Raw genomic sequence first — 14955 nt, forward strand, 5'->3', positions numbered from 1 at the left:
AGCACAGCCACCAATCACAATATTCCTAAATATAATGATGGCTGATCCAGGGTACCTGAAGGCATAATCCTCTCGGTGGTCTCTGCTCGGGGACAGCTGTCCGTTCCTCTTGGTGAAAAGCTTCTGGAAAAGTGTGGGTGGCATCTTTCTGGAAACTCCCAGCTACCAAGTGACATTAAAGTGTGGGAACATCGCGCTCGCCACCACTATCTCCAGCACTCCATCACCATAGCAGTCATATGACTGCTCACAGACTCGCCTCTCTAGATGGGAGGGACCCTCCGCCTGATCGCCACTCCCAGCTCTGCCAGCCACTTCCTGCCCTGCACAGTCTAATCGAAGCTCTCATTGGCTGTTTGGCCTCATAATATATAAATCGGGCACATCCGGCATCCCTTTAGACGTGGGAGTCCCTTACTAACCCGACGGCCGCTTGGTGGTGCTGAGCGGCTTCTGCGCTCTCTATAGAATTGTATTGGAGGGTTATTCAATAAAGCGTTTGCAACACTGTTAGGAAGCCCCGAACCAGGTTCATAAAAGCAATAGGATAGTTCAAATGTGACAAATTCAGGTAGTTCTTAATGACATGTTTACGTTATGTCATAATGGCTCTGACAAAATCATAAAGAAATACAGCCCTTTTGGAGATAACCAAACTGGCACTAAATAAGACTTACAGGCCTATTCACAAAAGGGTTTGGAGAAGGCAGGAGAAGGGAACAATCTAGGCCAAAATAGCTGAACTGGAAAGTGAGCTGAATTGGAGAATTTTTCCAAATCCGCTATTTTGTCCTAGATTGTTCACTTCTCCTGCCTTCTCCAAACTCTTCACCCTCTTGTGAATAACCCTGTTAGTTTGGTCCCTCAGGATCCCCCAGCTTATTGTTTCCCCTAAGTCATTGGATGCTAGGACACTAGCATCCAATGGCCGCCTGCATCCTAGCAACCAATCCAGGGCCGCCTGCATCCTAGCAACCAATGATGCTGTGCAGAAAGGTTGTCAGTGTCCTGGGCCCCATTGGCTGCTAGGATGCAGGCTAGCAACCTAAGAGGTCATGCAGCGAGGCCAGCAGCATATTAGCAACCAATAACACTGCACACAAAGACCACAAACGTCCTAGCAACCAATGACGATGTGTGGCTGAATGTCATTGGTTGCTAGGATGCAGGCTTGCAACCTAAGGTTCCATGCAGCTAGGCCTCCAGCATCCTAGCAACCAATGACAATGTGTGGCTGGATGTCATTCATTGCTAGGATGCAGATTAGCAACCTTAGATGCTACCATGTTTCCCCGAAAATAAGAAACTGCCTTATATTTTTTTTGGCTCAAAAAAACACGCTAAGTCTTATTTTTGGGGTAGATCTTATTTTTTGACCTTTTGAAGTGTGGATACAACAATCCACACTTATACAAAAATAGGGTGATTGGGGCAATTAAGGGTGCCGTACCTTTCCAATTTGGTAACAAATCGCTCTACAGAATGAGTGAAACGCACTTTTACTATCGATTCCTCACAGACGGAGTGCATTTGGTATCACTCCGCCTATGACAGGAGCCGGCGCTATAGAGGAGGGTTCGGCATATGCGGCTCTGCTCCCCCCGGTGCCGCTTTGCTTCCCCTAGCGCTGGCTTCGTTGGCACCGCTGATTCTCTCCTGCCTCTCCCGCGGCTCTTCAAGTTCCCCCTTATGCCACCACCGGCCCTGGGAATGGTCACAACTAGGTCTTATTTTCGGGGTAGGTCTTATATTTTAGCAATTCCCAAAAATAGTACTAGGTCTTATTTTTGGTGTAGGTCTTATTTTCGGGGAAACAGGGTGTTTGACGAGGCCGCCAGCATCCTAGTAACCAATGACGATGTGTAGCTAGATGTCATTGGTTGCTAGGATGCAGACTAGCAACCTAAGATGCCATGCAGCGAGGCCTCCAGCATCCTAGCAACCAATGACGATGTGTAGCTGAACGTCATTAGTTGCAAGGATGCAGACTTTGCATGCTGTGCAGCAAGTCCACCAGTGTCCTAGTAGATCTGATGGTAGAAGATTTGTACAATCAGATTGCATAGTGCAAGGGTGGGCAAACCCAACCCTCCAGCTGTGGTGAAACTACAAATCCCATCATGCATCTTTCTTAAGGAGTCATGCCTGTGGCGATGAGGATCTTGCAATGCATCGTGGGATTTGTAGTTCCACAACAGCTGGAAGGCCGGATTTTGCTCACCCCTGGTATAGCGTATGGCATTGGTACCGTGTTTCCTCGAAAATAAGACAGTGTCTTATTTTTTTTTTTGCACGAAATAAGACACTAGGTCTTATTTTCGGGGGATGTCTTACTTTCGGGGAAACACGGTAGGCAACCTCGGCACTACAACTGTTATGAAACTACAAGTCCCATGAGGCATTTCAAGATTTTACAGCCACATGCATGATTCCCAGAGGGAGAGGCATGATGAAATTTGTAGTCTCCTCAGCAATGGCGTTACAAGTTTCCCATACCTAGTGTATAGTCAGCCTTAGAAAATTGATTTTTGTAGTAACAAAAACCTGACTGGGTCTCCAACTCTTCCCTACTCTGTCCATAAGAAAATAAACAAGTTTTGTCCAGATCTCATACAATGTAACAAATGCCTGGCTGTCAGCCATACAGAAATGGTCACATGTGCTATGAAGACGCAGTGGAGAATGGACAGGCACATCTAAAGGGATGCAGGGACACCACCTTTCTACAATTGAATATGGTTTGTGTTGTGTATGTGCAGGGGAGCACGGCCAGGAGTCATATGACGAGATCACGTGACTCCAGCTCAGCTCTGGTGTTGTGTCTGGAGCGGAGTTTCCTTGTGCGTGGGTGACTGGACTTCCACAGCACATCCCACTTAGTCACCTATCAGCCACGTAGTGCGTGGTTCGGGTTTTTTTTTTTCATTCTTTATTTAGTTGACGCACATAGAAACATACAGATACATTGCAAGGGTTTTTATACATCACAAATCTTTATTATGTAACAGCTGTATCAGGAATATTTCGCTGCAACAGTAGAATTATTATTACTATTATTATACAGGATTTATATACCGCCAACTGTTTGCACTGCGCTTTACAATATAGGGAAGACATTATAATTATAATTACAATACAATTCAAGACAAGATGGTAAGGAGGGCCCTGCCCGTGAGGGCTTTCAGCTTACCATCTATAAGATTCATCAAAACGAGCAGATAGAGGGGGAATTCATAAAGCCAATCAGCTTCTCTCTTCAGCTTTAAAAATGAAAGACGCTGATTGGTTGCCATGGGCAACTGCTCCACATTCTACATATCAAAACAGTATATCAAAACATAGGTGTAGAGTGGGTTGGGTGAGTAATGAAACAGAAAGGGGGAAGCTACAAGACAGGGTGCAGGGAACAAGGACAATGAAGATGGGAGGCTATGAGCAGGGAGGCTAGAAGAGGAGTATGAGGGTGTCCAGAAGGGAGGTCTGGGTGGCGGTGGAATGTGAATATCGGTAGGATTGTACAGGGTTGGATCTCGCTCGTCTCTTCTGTCGTTTTCATAATATACAGATCTTCTGGTCACCTAGTAGTGAGTGTTTTTCATAATATTTATACAAGGTGGATCGTCCTGAAAATACACATACAGATTAATGACAGGAGCAGGTTTTATACACCACTGTGCACATATTTGGTAGCACAAGCTAGAAGAATATAGAAGGAGGTTATATAAAGATAATAGATGGAAAATGAGAGGATGATGGATGTTGTTGTTCTCTTATACTGTTTACCGTTATTTATCCACTGTGAAAAAAAAATAATTTCATTGGTACCCCAAACCAATCTTCCTCTCTAGAAGCCTATACCAGGAGCAGTGGGCGAGCATCTGCCCGTGCGTAGATGTGCAAGTCTCCAGCATGCGTGTGCACATGCTCTGTATTCTGGCACCAGATGGGCTATTTAGGCTGTGACTCCCAGATGCTCTGCTGCTGCTGAATGATCTTCAGCTTCCTACATACCGAGATCCTGTACCGTGACTCTGCTTCCTAATACCGACCCGGCTTATCATGACCATTCTGCTGATACCCTGTCTTGCCTGACCATAGCTTGTTCCTGACTCAGCTTTTGCCTGCAGTCCTGCGTTGTCTGCCCATTCCTGACCTCGGCCTGTCTTCTACTACAATCCTGTCCGCTGATTTGGTACCTCACCTCCTGCATGTTTTGACCTGGCTTGCAGCTTCCTGCACAACTTCCTCTGGTGTGCCTCTCCTGCATTACCTACACCCAGAAGTTTTTCACCAGGACCAGCACCTCCTGCAGTGAAGTCTTGCGGCACTTGCGCCTCTCCGAGCCCTGACTCACCTGTTCCACTGTTCAGGGGTTTTGGGACCAGAGCTGCAAGAGAAGCCTCCCTCATCACCTCAAGCTCGGTAAGGTATGTGACACTCCAAGCCACAATGTGCTCAACTGCAGTGCTTCAATACTGTATGTTGCACTGCATGCCCTACTTTATTCAACCACAACGCCATTGAAATGAATGGCACCGCAATGGACCTGCTGCACTGTAACGCACAGAAGTGTGTAATAAACACAGGTCCTTGTTGTAAACAGGCCCTGAGAGAGAAATCCGGCACATAATATTTGGGGCTCATTATCTGAATGCCTATATCTGTATCTGATATGAGAACCATTAGATGGATAATAACATATGATTGTTTATCTGAGGGCCATCTCTTGAGTAATGTGTTAACTAGGGATGGGCTGCATGTTCGACTCGAACATAGCCTGTTCTAGCGTTCGCCGAACATTACGGGATGTCCACGGTCTGTTCGACCGCGGAACATCCCACAATGCACTGCGCCGTCCGAAACGGTAATTGGCTACAGTCTTGCACCTTGCACCAAGACTGTGCCAATCAGGGCTCAGTACAAATATAGAGCCATGATTGGGCAAAGTCACGATGACTCTGCCCAATCATGTCTCACAGCTAAGTCCCTGCAGCACACTATATAAGGCTGCTGACACCGCGGCCCTATGTAGTGTGTTGTAGGAGATAGAGAGAGAGGGTTCTAGTATAGTTAATTAAAGCAGATTGATAGAGAGTTATAGATAGTTATAATAGACTTCTGTATATATTCGAGTTCTATATAAATATCAATAAAATGTATATAAATGTCATTTTTGCGTCAGCAGGTTCTATACATCATACAGATGCACCACTTTACGGTCAGTGTAAGGGGACACCACAGGCACCATATATAAAGGATTTTTTTATTTTTAATGTTTCATTTTAAGTGATGTTAAATCACTGCTCCTTTAAAAATTTTATTTTTTAAAAGTGTTTTTTTCATTGATACATGTCCCCCAGGGCAGTACCCGGATCCCCATACACTTTTTAATGCCAATTAATTGCATATAAGCCTTCAAAATGGGGACATTTATTTTCTGAGTTCTACCCCCATAGACTTGCATTGAGTTCTAAGTTCGAATTAGAAATTTTTCCATGTTCGAAAGTTCGAGTTAGAACCGAACACGGGGGTGTTCGGCTCATCCCTATCCAGGAATAGTGATCTCTTCCTATTCCCATGTAATCATATCACATACAATTATATGCCATGTGTCAGCATTCTGCCTCTTTCAAATGCACCCGCAGTCACCCAATCATTAACTTGAATGAGTGACAGCCGCCACTTGCAAACGGCAGATTAGGGATTCCCGCTGCAGGAAGTCGCAAGTTTTTGATGCAGGAATCCCTAAACACACCTACATTGTAAGTGTAAATGAGGGCATATTCATAAAAAAAAAAAATGTTAGAATACAATGAGGGAAATTTATCAAAACTGATCTGGAAATCTGGAGCAGCTGTACATGGCAACCAATTAGCTTCTCTCTTTAGTTTGTTCAGTTAAGCTTTGAAAATGAAAGACAGACACAAATTGGTTGCCTTGTGCATCTGCTCCAGATTCTGTCTGCTCCAGGTTTAACAAATTCCCCTCAATGTATACAGCGGGAGATTCGTTTATCCATGCTGTTAGCGTGGATAGAGGAATCTGTCAGATTTTTTAGAGAGACGGAATGAAAGGAATCTCTCCATGTGTACCCAGCTTAAAGGAGAACTATGAGGTGAGTGGTTTCCACTCATTCTCATAGGTAGATCCGACCTGTGACAAAGAAGCTGTCACAGGTCGGCTCTATTGATCGAGAAGTGAGCGAACACATACCGTCACTCGCTCACTTTCCGATAATCTCCCTGCAGAGAGCGGTGACTGCCAGTCACCGCTCCCCGCAGGGATTCCCCCCCTCCCCTCTCTTATCCTCCAGTGCTGACTGGAGGAACGGATGGGGAGGGGGCGGGCACAGCAGGCTCTGCCTCTAGATAGGCAGAGCCAGCTGTCACTCACACTGTCTGGGTGGATCCAGACAGTATGGTCCCGGATGCGGCGCTCTTAGTATATCGCGGGCAATAGCCCGCTATATTCTGAGCTTTGGGTCACGGGAGGACGCTAGTATATGTCCTCCTGTGGCCCTAAAGAGAACTATGGGGGAAAACACTTGCCCCATAGTTCTCTTGTAAGAGTTGTATTGGCTCGCATTTTGGCTGAATCAGCATTTTGGCTGAATCAGAGGAAACATTCGTAATTCGAACTTTGAATTGCCATTTTATCCCCTACCTAATCTCTAACGTTAATTGAACCCCTACAAGTGCATACCCCCCTCCATATTATATAATAAAATATGTTATATTAATATATATTACAGTACAATACAGTAACAATAAATAAAAATCATTGATCAAGAGAAGAAGCTGGGGAAAGAGGCTAATTAGGGGCTACGTAGGATTAATCAGGGATTGAACAGGAATTAATGCTGCTGTCTGGTACAGAGAAAACCTTTGGCTATTTTAAAGAGTTCACCTCTGTAACGTAGGTCTTCTCAAAAAATTTAAGCACCATCCAATATCTAATGCTATGCCTATTACAATCATTTTATTCTAATCTGAATTTCTTATTCTATCCTTTTAGGATACCGGTATGTCATGGACGGGAGTAGGGATGCACTGGTACTATTTTTTCTAGATCGAGTACGAGTACCGATACATTTCGTCAAGTACATGCTGATACTAATTACCAATACCTTTTTTTTTCGTGTCATGTGACAGTTTTTCTGAAACAATACAGACTAATGATTTTAGGACAGTGGTGGAGCACCAGGGCCAGTCACATGGGGAGAATTTGAGGATGTGGAGGATTGCAGCAGGGGCAGATGGGAGGTTTGCAACAGGGGCAGAAGCAGAGGATCACAGCAGGGACAGAAGCAGAGGATCACAGCAGGGGCAGATGTGGAGGATTGCAGCAGTGCAGATGTGGCAGATAGCAGCAGGCAGGGGCAAATGTGGCAGATCGGTGCAGAGTATAGAGCAGCTGTGCTGCCACAGCTAGTGTCATTTTTATTATTTCTGCTGTTTCAGTTACACTGCATATCTATATCATTGCATTGCATTGTGTTATGCTGTATTTCTAACTACTAGTGATAGATTAACATTGTTGCAGGCTAATCTGTGTATATTTAGTATCTTTCTTTCACCCTGCTGTTTTGTGTACATCTGCTAGAACTTCCCAGCCTTTCTTCTGTACTTCCTTTCTGCATCATCCCTCGCTGAGGTAAGGGGGTGTCTATTTAACCTGTTAATGGCAAAAATGGGAATGTCTTTTCATTTTAAGAACTACAAGGAATCAAATCATCTGTTATGAGAAGGCAAATAAACTACATAGGATTCCACTCAGAGTCTTCTTTTCGAGTTGGACACTATCTGTGAATATCACCAAGTCCGTAGGTTGTCATACTGTCCATACAGATGAGTCTCAGGAAAGTATGTGCAAATACATAAAGCGGTGGTTGAAACAGAGTAGCAGAATTCAGGGCTTGTTCACACCACTTCCAGTGTATTCCAGCACGTTTAGCTGCTGGAACGCACTGCGTTGCATCCTGGCTGGCTCCCTGCGTTTTGGCCGGGAGGGGCTGTGACGGTGCATTCAAGTTAATGGCACCACAGCCACTCACTCCACCAGCAGTGCAATCGCCCACACCAGAATATGTTGCACATCGATGCCTACGTTCCGGTCCAGTGCGATCATAAAAAAATAGTGCATGCAGCATTTTTTGCGATCGCACTGGACTGGAACACAGGCATTGATGTGCCATGCGTTCTGATGCGGGCGATCACACTCCGGGCGGGGGGGCATGGCTACGGAGTGATTGACTTGAATGCACCGTCACACCCGCTCCCGCCCCAGAACGCAGGGAGCCGGCCAGAATGCGAGTGCGTGTCCAGTTTGTTCCAGCAGCTAAACATGTCGGATAGCACTGGAAGTGGTGTGAACAAGCCCTCATACACACAGACACACACTCTCTCCCTCCCCCACAACCCCCACACTCAGACACACCAAAGAAAATCCAAGATATTGGGTTTGCCCTCAGAACAGGAACAACTGGGAAATCCTCCAACAGGGACACTAGTTCGGGTGACCCTACTGACCACAAAGTATTTCCTTTGGAGGAATTTTCTCTCCCACCCTGTTGTGGCTATCGGACAGGAAGTGAAGGGACATATCTCCAATAGACCACAGTTGGGAAAAAAAGCTGACATGGGTTATAACCCTCTCTTTTTCTATCCAAAACTAAAAAAAGTTTTTGGGCTTCAGTTCATTCACAATTGTATAGCAAGTATAAGGCTAGTGACAGTAAATGATTCATTGAGGATTTTTGTGTAATCATACTAAACAAAATGTTTGCTTGTCACATAAACCAAGGACCATATTTAGGAGTACTAGATGTCTTAAAAACATGACAGCTCCGAAGCTTATGAGGCACAATCAGGAATTTCTTACTTTTTGAAAAGTAAAAGGAGTGTTCCAACGTAGGAAAAGGACATGTTTGAAATGCACATAAATTATGGTCATCTCTGGTCTCAGTTGTCTCTGTTTGCTTTATGTAAGGCGCATTACATGTTTGTGTACCAGGAAACCTACTGGATTTTCATTTTAGATACAATTATTCCTTAAAGGGTTATTAACCCTCCGGTATTTTTGCATATAGTGCTAGCAAGCAGTAGATATATGCAAAAAGTGTAAAAAAAAAAGCGGTTTAAACTGTGTCTTCCCCCGCGCGATCCCGTCTGAAAAATGTGACAATTCTCAAGCGGCCGCAAAGCATCTTAGGGGGGGGGCGCATGTGCAGTTCCCATTTTCGGCCGGGAGACGAGAAGAGACACAAGGTAAGTATATGGATGGTGTATATCCGCATGCAGGCACCGTGGAACAGGAAGTGCCAGGAAGGACAGAGGAGTCAGCGCTGGATCGGAGACTCGCCACAGCGCTGGAGAGAAGGCTGAAAAGGACAGGAAAGAAGAAGATCGGATTAAGAAACATAATTTAAGGTAAGTGCTGACACTAACATTGGGGGGAGGGGGAAAAAATGTATACTTTAATGTCACTTTAAGGGATGCCTGCAATATATACAATATTATAAAGTTGATGCAAAGTAACTGATAAAGCCAAATTATTAAAACTTGGCTCTCCATACTGTAATTTGCTGACCTCTAGTGGAAAATCTTAAAATGTACCTAATGCCAAAACTTATTTTTTTCACTTTTGATAGATGTTTATTGAATTTTTAAAGAAAAGCATTTAGCAAAGCTACATAGCTTAGCAAATACATAAGGTAAATATTGGACTATCTTGCAATAAATGTAGTCAATACAACTCATTAAACAGCATACGATACCACAGGTTTGCAAGAATCAGCAAATAGACGGAAGTAGCATGGTCCATAATGAAAGTTCTGTAGAAAGGAGAAGAATGGAGAGCAGCGTGGAAAGGGTGGACAAGAAGTAATGGGTAGGAAAGAAGTCACCAGGAAAAAGAGGGCACCAGAGTTTACCTTCCCCACCAAATTGATGACCTTATAAAGACATGAAGCATTCAGGCGTAAGTGAGGCATGGTCATATTGGACCCATGGGGTCCAAAAAGAGAAATTTCTTATGAGTGCCCATAAGTATACTAGTATACTAGTTTTTCATCTGTGAAGAACAAATCTACGTATTTTCTGACCTCCATGAATTGTGTAATTTGCTTCTTCCAAGCTTTAGCAATAGTTTGTTTGGTACCTAGTAATATACAGTATAAGTATATAGTTTAAATTGTGACTTGGTAAGAGAGAGAGTTAATGATGAAGAAGCACTAGGTAAGGGTCTCTTGGGGGCTATTAAATAAAGTTTGCAAAAGCTTAAATACTTTGGCCTAGTCACCATTGACAACAAGTAAACAAGTGCTGACTTCTCTTAAGCAAAATACTACTTTCAAGTGGCCCAACTCTCATCTAAATTAGACATGTGCACCGGCAAAAAAAAATGTTGTTTCGTTTTGTGTTGATTCAAATTTTGCGTTATTTTGTTTTTCAGGATTTGGGTCCGAAAATCAATTTGTTTCGGGATTCGCACAAAATTTGTTAGCGGTAGTCTGCACGAAATTTGGTTTGCTGGACGAATTTTCGTTGCAGCAAAATGAAATTTTTTTACAGTGTACAGAAGAGACAAAAGCGTGTGGTTCCCCCCCAATTGATACCAGACCCTTTAGGTATTATGACACCTCGACTCACAGACCCGAATGGCATTCGGGAGCTCACAAATGCTATGTGGTATTTGACAGCTGACAATGTCAAATGGGCGGAGCGAGCCCTGTGACATCAGGGCTCACTCCGCCCATTTGTTTATATTCGGGCAGGGGATGTCATTTTGCAGCAAATTTTCGTCAGGTTCGGACGTTTTTTATTTCAGCGGGCGTCGTGCATCGTTATTGAAGCTGGATTACATCGATGGTGCCATCTTTTTTTTTTTAATTAAAGAAATAGTCAAAAATTTACTGGGTTTTTTTCTCAATTAAAGGATTTTCTCTAAAAGTGTGGTTTGCTTATTTGCATTGAATTTTAACCCTTTAGTGAATGTGTAGGGGTACAAGTACCCCTTATTCAGAAGAGGGGCGGCATCTAAGTGCCCCCTTATTTAAAGGGGGTACCCTGATGCAAATAAGCCCCCTTGCCCGCAGACCCCCACAACCACCGGGTCAGGGTTGTGGGCAAGAGGCCTTTGTCCCTATCGGCATGGGGACATCCTCCCAATGCCGAGGGCATGTGGCCTGGGGTGGGGGGGGGGGGGCGCTCAATCATCCCCCTGCTTTCCTGCCCTGCCAGGTCTGTGCTGGGATCAAGGGTCTGGAATTTTAGGTGGGACCCCACGTTTTTTTCCCCTCATACCTACCTCAGGCCTAAAGGGCCTTGTATGGTTTTGGGGGGAAACCCCACACATTTTTTTTAACTGGGGGGGGGTCCCTCCTAACATTACTACCAGACCTAAAGGGTCTGGAATCAATTGGGGGGGAACCACACACTTTTTTTTTCTCTTCTGCAGACTGTAAAAAAATATATGTATATTTTTTTTAATGTCACAAATTCAAAGAACAATCGTCCACAAACGAAAATACGTACAGACTACCGCTAACAAATTTCATCCAAAGTTTCATTTTCGGAAATTCGGATTCGTTTTCATTCGTCATTTCTATTATTCGGATACATCCGAATCTCCGAATAACGAAAATTTGTCCACAAAACAAATTTTTCCGAAATGAATCGCACATGTCTAATCTAGATTACCTGGGAGTATGCCTAACTTAATGTCTCTTGACTATATACTAAGCAAATTATCTTCCAACCTTCAGGAACCTTAAAACTCATATCTTTCTGACCAAGACATCTCCTGGAAAAGAAAAACTATAATAAATGTATTGGCTTTGGTCGTGTTATTTGCCATGCAAGGTATAATGGGCTTATTATGCTTAAAATGGGAATTGACTAGGTTAGCCAGCAAGAGCCCAGCTTTTAGATGCATGCATAGAAATTCCTCTTTGCCCACCACAATTTTTTTCTCAGACCTTATGGGCCTCCCATAATATTACAGTGGAAGAGGCAGACTGAAATTTTTCTTATGTTGATAGAAAATCTTGAATAGAGAGCCGTTTCAGTAAAAGAGTAGTTGTTGTTATAAGTTTCTGTGCTAATATAATTGTGGATATTTAACTAGCTGCTGACACTTAAATGTTACACTTGGTGATTGATAGTGAGCAGTGAGGGCGCTGGCTGTTTGGTTACATCAGGAGCTGTCTTCCTTATTTTTACAGTTGTGTGGATGGTGGATCAATGTCAGGATTGGATCAGAAAATAGGATTTTACAGTATATGTGAGTAGCTTTTGTTTTAGAATAAATGGTTTTAAAGCGGGACCACACGATGGCGGGAATTTATCAAAAGCAATTACGACAGTTCATTTTTTTACATGTGCAAATCTGTTTAGCCTCTCCTTTTAAGATGTGCACCTGTTTTGACCAGAGCTTGTGCTATTTTTCAGATTGAAAGTTTTTTGCTCCTGTTTATATCTGCACTTGTTCTGAAACATCTGCACTTGTGTCTGAAACTGGAGCATCACCTAAGAAAACAATCGCAACTTAAGTCCCCATGGCCACTTCTTCAAGAAGCGACAGTTAAGCTTTTTGCCTGGAGTTACGAGTCTTCTTTCCTGGAGTCTATTAAACCTCATTTATGAATAACATTACGCTAGCAACATAAATCTGGCGCAAAGTGCATCAAATATATTCCGTGCAAGTTCAAACACTTGTAATTGCTATGATAAATTCCCCCCAATAGTGCTTAAAGCAGACCTTTACATTCAAAAATCTAATTCTACCAGTATGCCTCTATGTATGATGATTAATAATAATACAGACATGTCAGGTGTAAAATGCTGTGATTTTGAAATACTTACACTTGCAGAGCATTCACTTCCTGCTTTAAAAGGGCAACATGACTTCAGTTTGACAAAATATTGCACACTGGGATTGCCTTGTCATCAGCAGAGCATTGCTGGGAAATCTCATCTCAGTGAAAGGCATTTTCCTCCCCTGATATAATGTGCATGTTCACATGTCTAGTCACATGTGCCAGATTTTCAGGAAGTAAAAGGAGAGCTAGTAATCTGCCCTTAGTAAACTTGGCCACTGTCAGAAGACGGGAAGAAAAGATAAATAAGGCATACAAAGAATAGAAAGCCGGCAATTTATCTAGAAGCAGGTGTATGAGATTGTCATTACTAAACTTTTCTAAAGGTGTGTTTGTTGTAATTTTAAAGATATGGGTAAAGGTCCGCTTTAAGCTGATAACACACAAACAATTCTAATTTCTAGTGTCTTTATTGAACACACCCAATAAACATTCACATTGCTGGAGGACCAATCAACTCTGATAATGTTGTCTTTGTTTTCCATACGTAAAATAAATATATACGCTATATGCTCTAATATAACAATAATGTGTACATAAGCGATAGTCCAAAAGGTCACTTGCAGAACATTTCCATATATATGACAAACAATTGTTAAAACAGTTTTCCAAAACCAAAATCTTCAATGCAATTCCACGTCCTTATGTGCTCACACCTATTTGGGCACACTTTTTTATTTAATTTCATTTGGGCTCAATGAATGAGCTTATTCACTTCCTGGGGAACATTTATTCATTCAGAAGAGATCATTCAATGTTGGTAACTACCGTATTTTGCGGTCCATAAGACGCACCGGACCATAGGACGCAGGGAGGTCCGGCGCGCCTTATGGAGCACTCGAGACTGTAGCTTCTGTGACAGCTTCTATGACAGAAGCTGTCACAGAAGCTGCAGTTAGTGACTGCTGAGACAGGTGGCGCTGTGATTACAGCTCCACGGTCTCAGTGATGACACAGAGCAGACGAAGAACGTCTATTCTTGGTCTATTCTATGTGTATTCTGCTCTATGGTTATCTCGATCGTCGCCGCTGCTCGGTTTTAATACGAGTGATCTCATTAGATCACTCGTATTAAACGAGCAGTGGCTTCTACTACTCGCCCGGCGCCCGAAACTGCATGTCTCGGGATTCGCTCCATAAGACGCAGGCACTTTTTCCCCCTCCTTTTGGGGGGAAAAAGTGCGTCTTATGGAGCGAAAAATACGGTATATGTTCCTTCAATACAAGCTCTTCAGTTACCTCCACTGTCTTCTCCCCCACCGAACCTCATCAAGGACAGAAAACCATAGTGTACTCCCTAAAAACACATTTTTTTGTTTTTGTTGTTTTGTTTTAATTAAAAAGAAAATAGCAATCCTCACATTAAAAAAATGCACCAGTCATGCACTAGATAAAAGCAGCTGTAATGATAACAGTAAGTATACTGTTACTTCGGAGAGACACTGCCACTCTGCACCTCAGGCTCGCTTTCAGTTCCACCCACATTTGTGTTACTAGGCTCTGCCTTATGTACGATCCATCAAATTGTTTTAGTTAGGGGCGTTGAGAGGGGCACTTTCCAACTGCCTGCGTTACCAAAGTTCAAGAGGAATTTTCCTTCAAGACTTCTTCTCAAATCAACACTTCTGGGAATGTTGATCTCCTAGTCCCCCACAACCCTCATTGGTTCCTCGTTTAGACCTGTAGAAGGACCCACTGAGCCTACAGGGGACTAAGAGATTACCACTGGTGCCACTATCTGCATTTTTGAGGATCCAGTCACCTGCAGAGGAAGAAGAGGGCAAAGAGGATGTGTGACATTATCGGACTTGACCAAAGAGACATGTAATAAAAAAAATGTAAACAAAGGAAATATACCACTTTTTCTAAAGGCTGCTGTATTGCTCCTATAGAGGGGACAGGGAGGCAAAGGGTGGCAGAGATCCTGAACCCAGACGTGGACTTTAAAACTGAACACCAAGAAAAAAGAGAACAACAGCTGAAATACTTATATATGTAAGCGATCCTTCAAAGGGATTTGTAATTATGTTGCTCCAGTGTTGTGATCCAGGAACTTCAAGACAGCCCAGATAGATCAA

At 43.3% G+C, this 14955-nt stretch overlaps 1 protein-coding gene across 1 annotated transcript in view; it reads right to left on the minus strand.

Moving 5' to 3' along the window:
* The window catches only part of FNIP1 (folliculin interacting protein 1), a 90843-nt gene extending 90647 nt beyond the window's left edge, over positions 1-196 (minus strand). The window contains exon 1 of the mRNA XM_018552689.1: positions 56-196. Coding sequence (XP_018408191.1) covers positions 56-144 — 89 coding nt within the window. The 5' untranslated portion in view covers positions 145-196. The remainder of the gene's footprint in view (positions 1-55) is intronic.
* Between the last annotated feature and the right edge of the window lie 14759 nt (positions 197-14955).

This window comes from Nanorana parkeri, unplaced genomic scaffold, assembly GCF_000935625.1.
Source record: "Nanorana parkeri isolate BGI_ZX_2015 unplaced genomic scaffold, ASM93562v1 scaffold95, whole genome shotgun sequence".
Lineage (NCBI taxonomy): Eukaryota > Metazoa > Chordata > Amphibia > Anura > Dicroglossidae > Nanorana > Nanorana parkeri.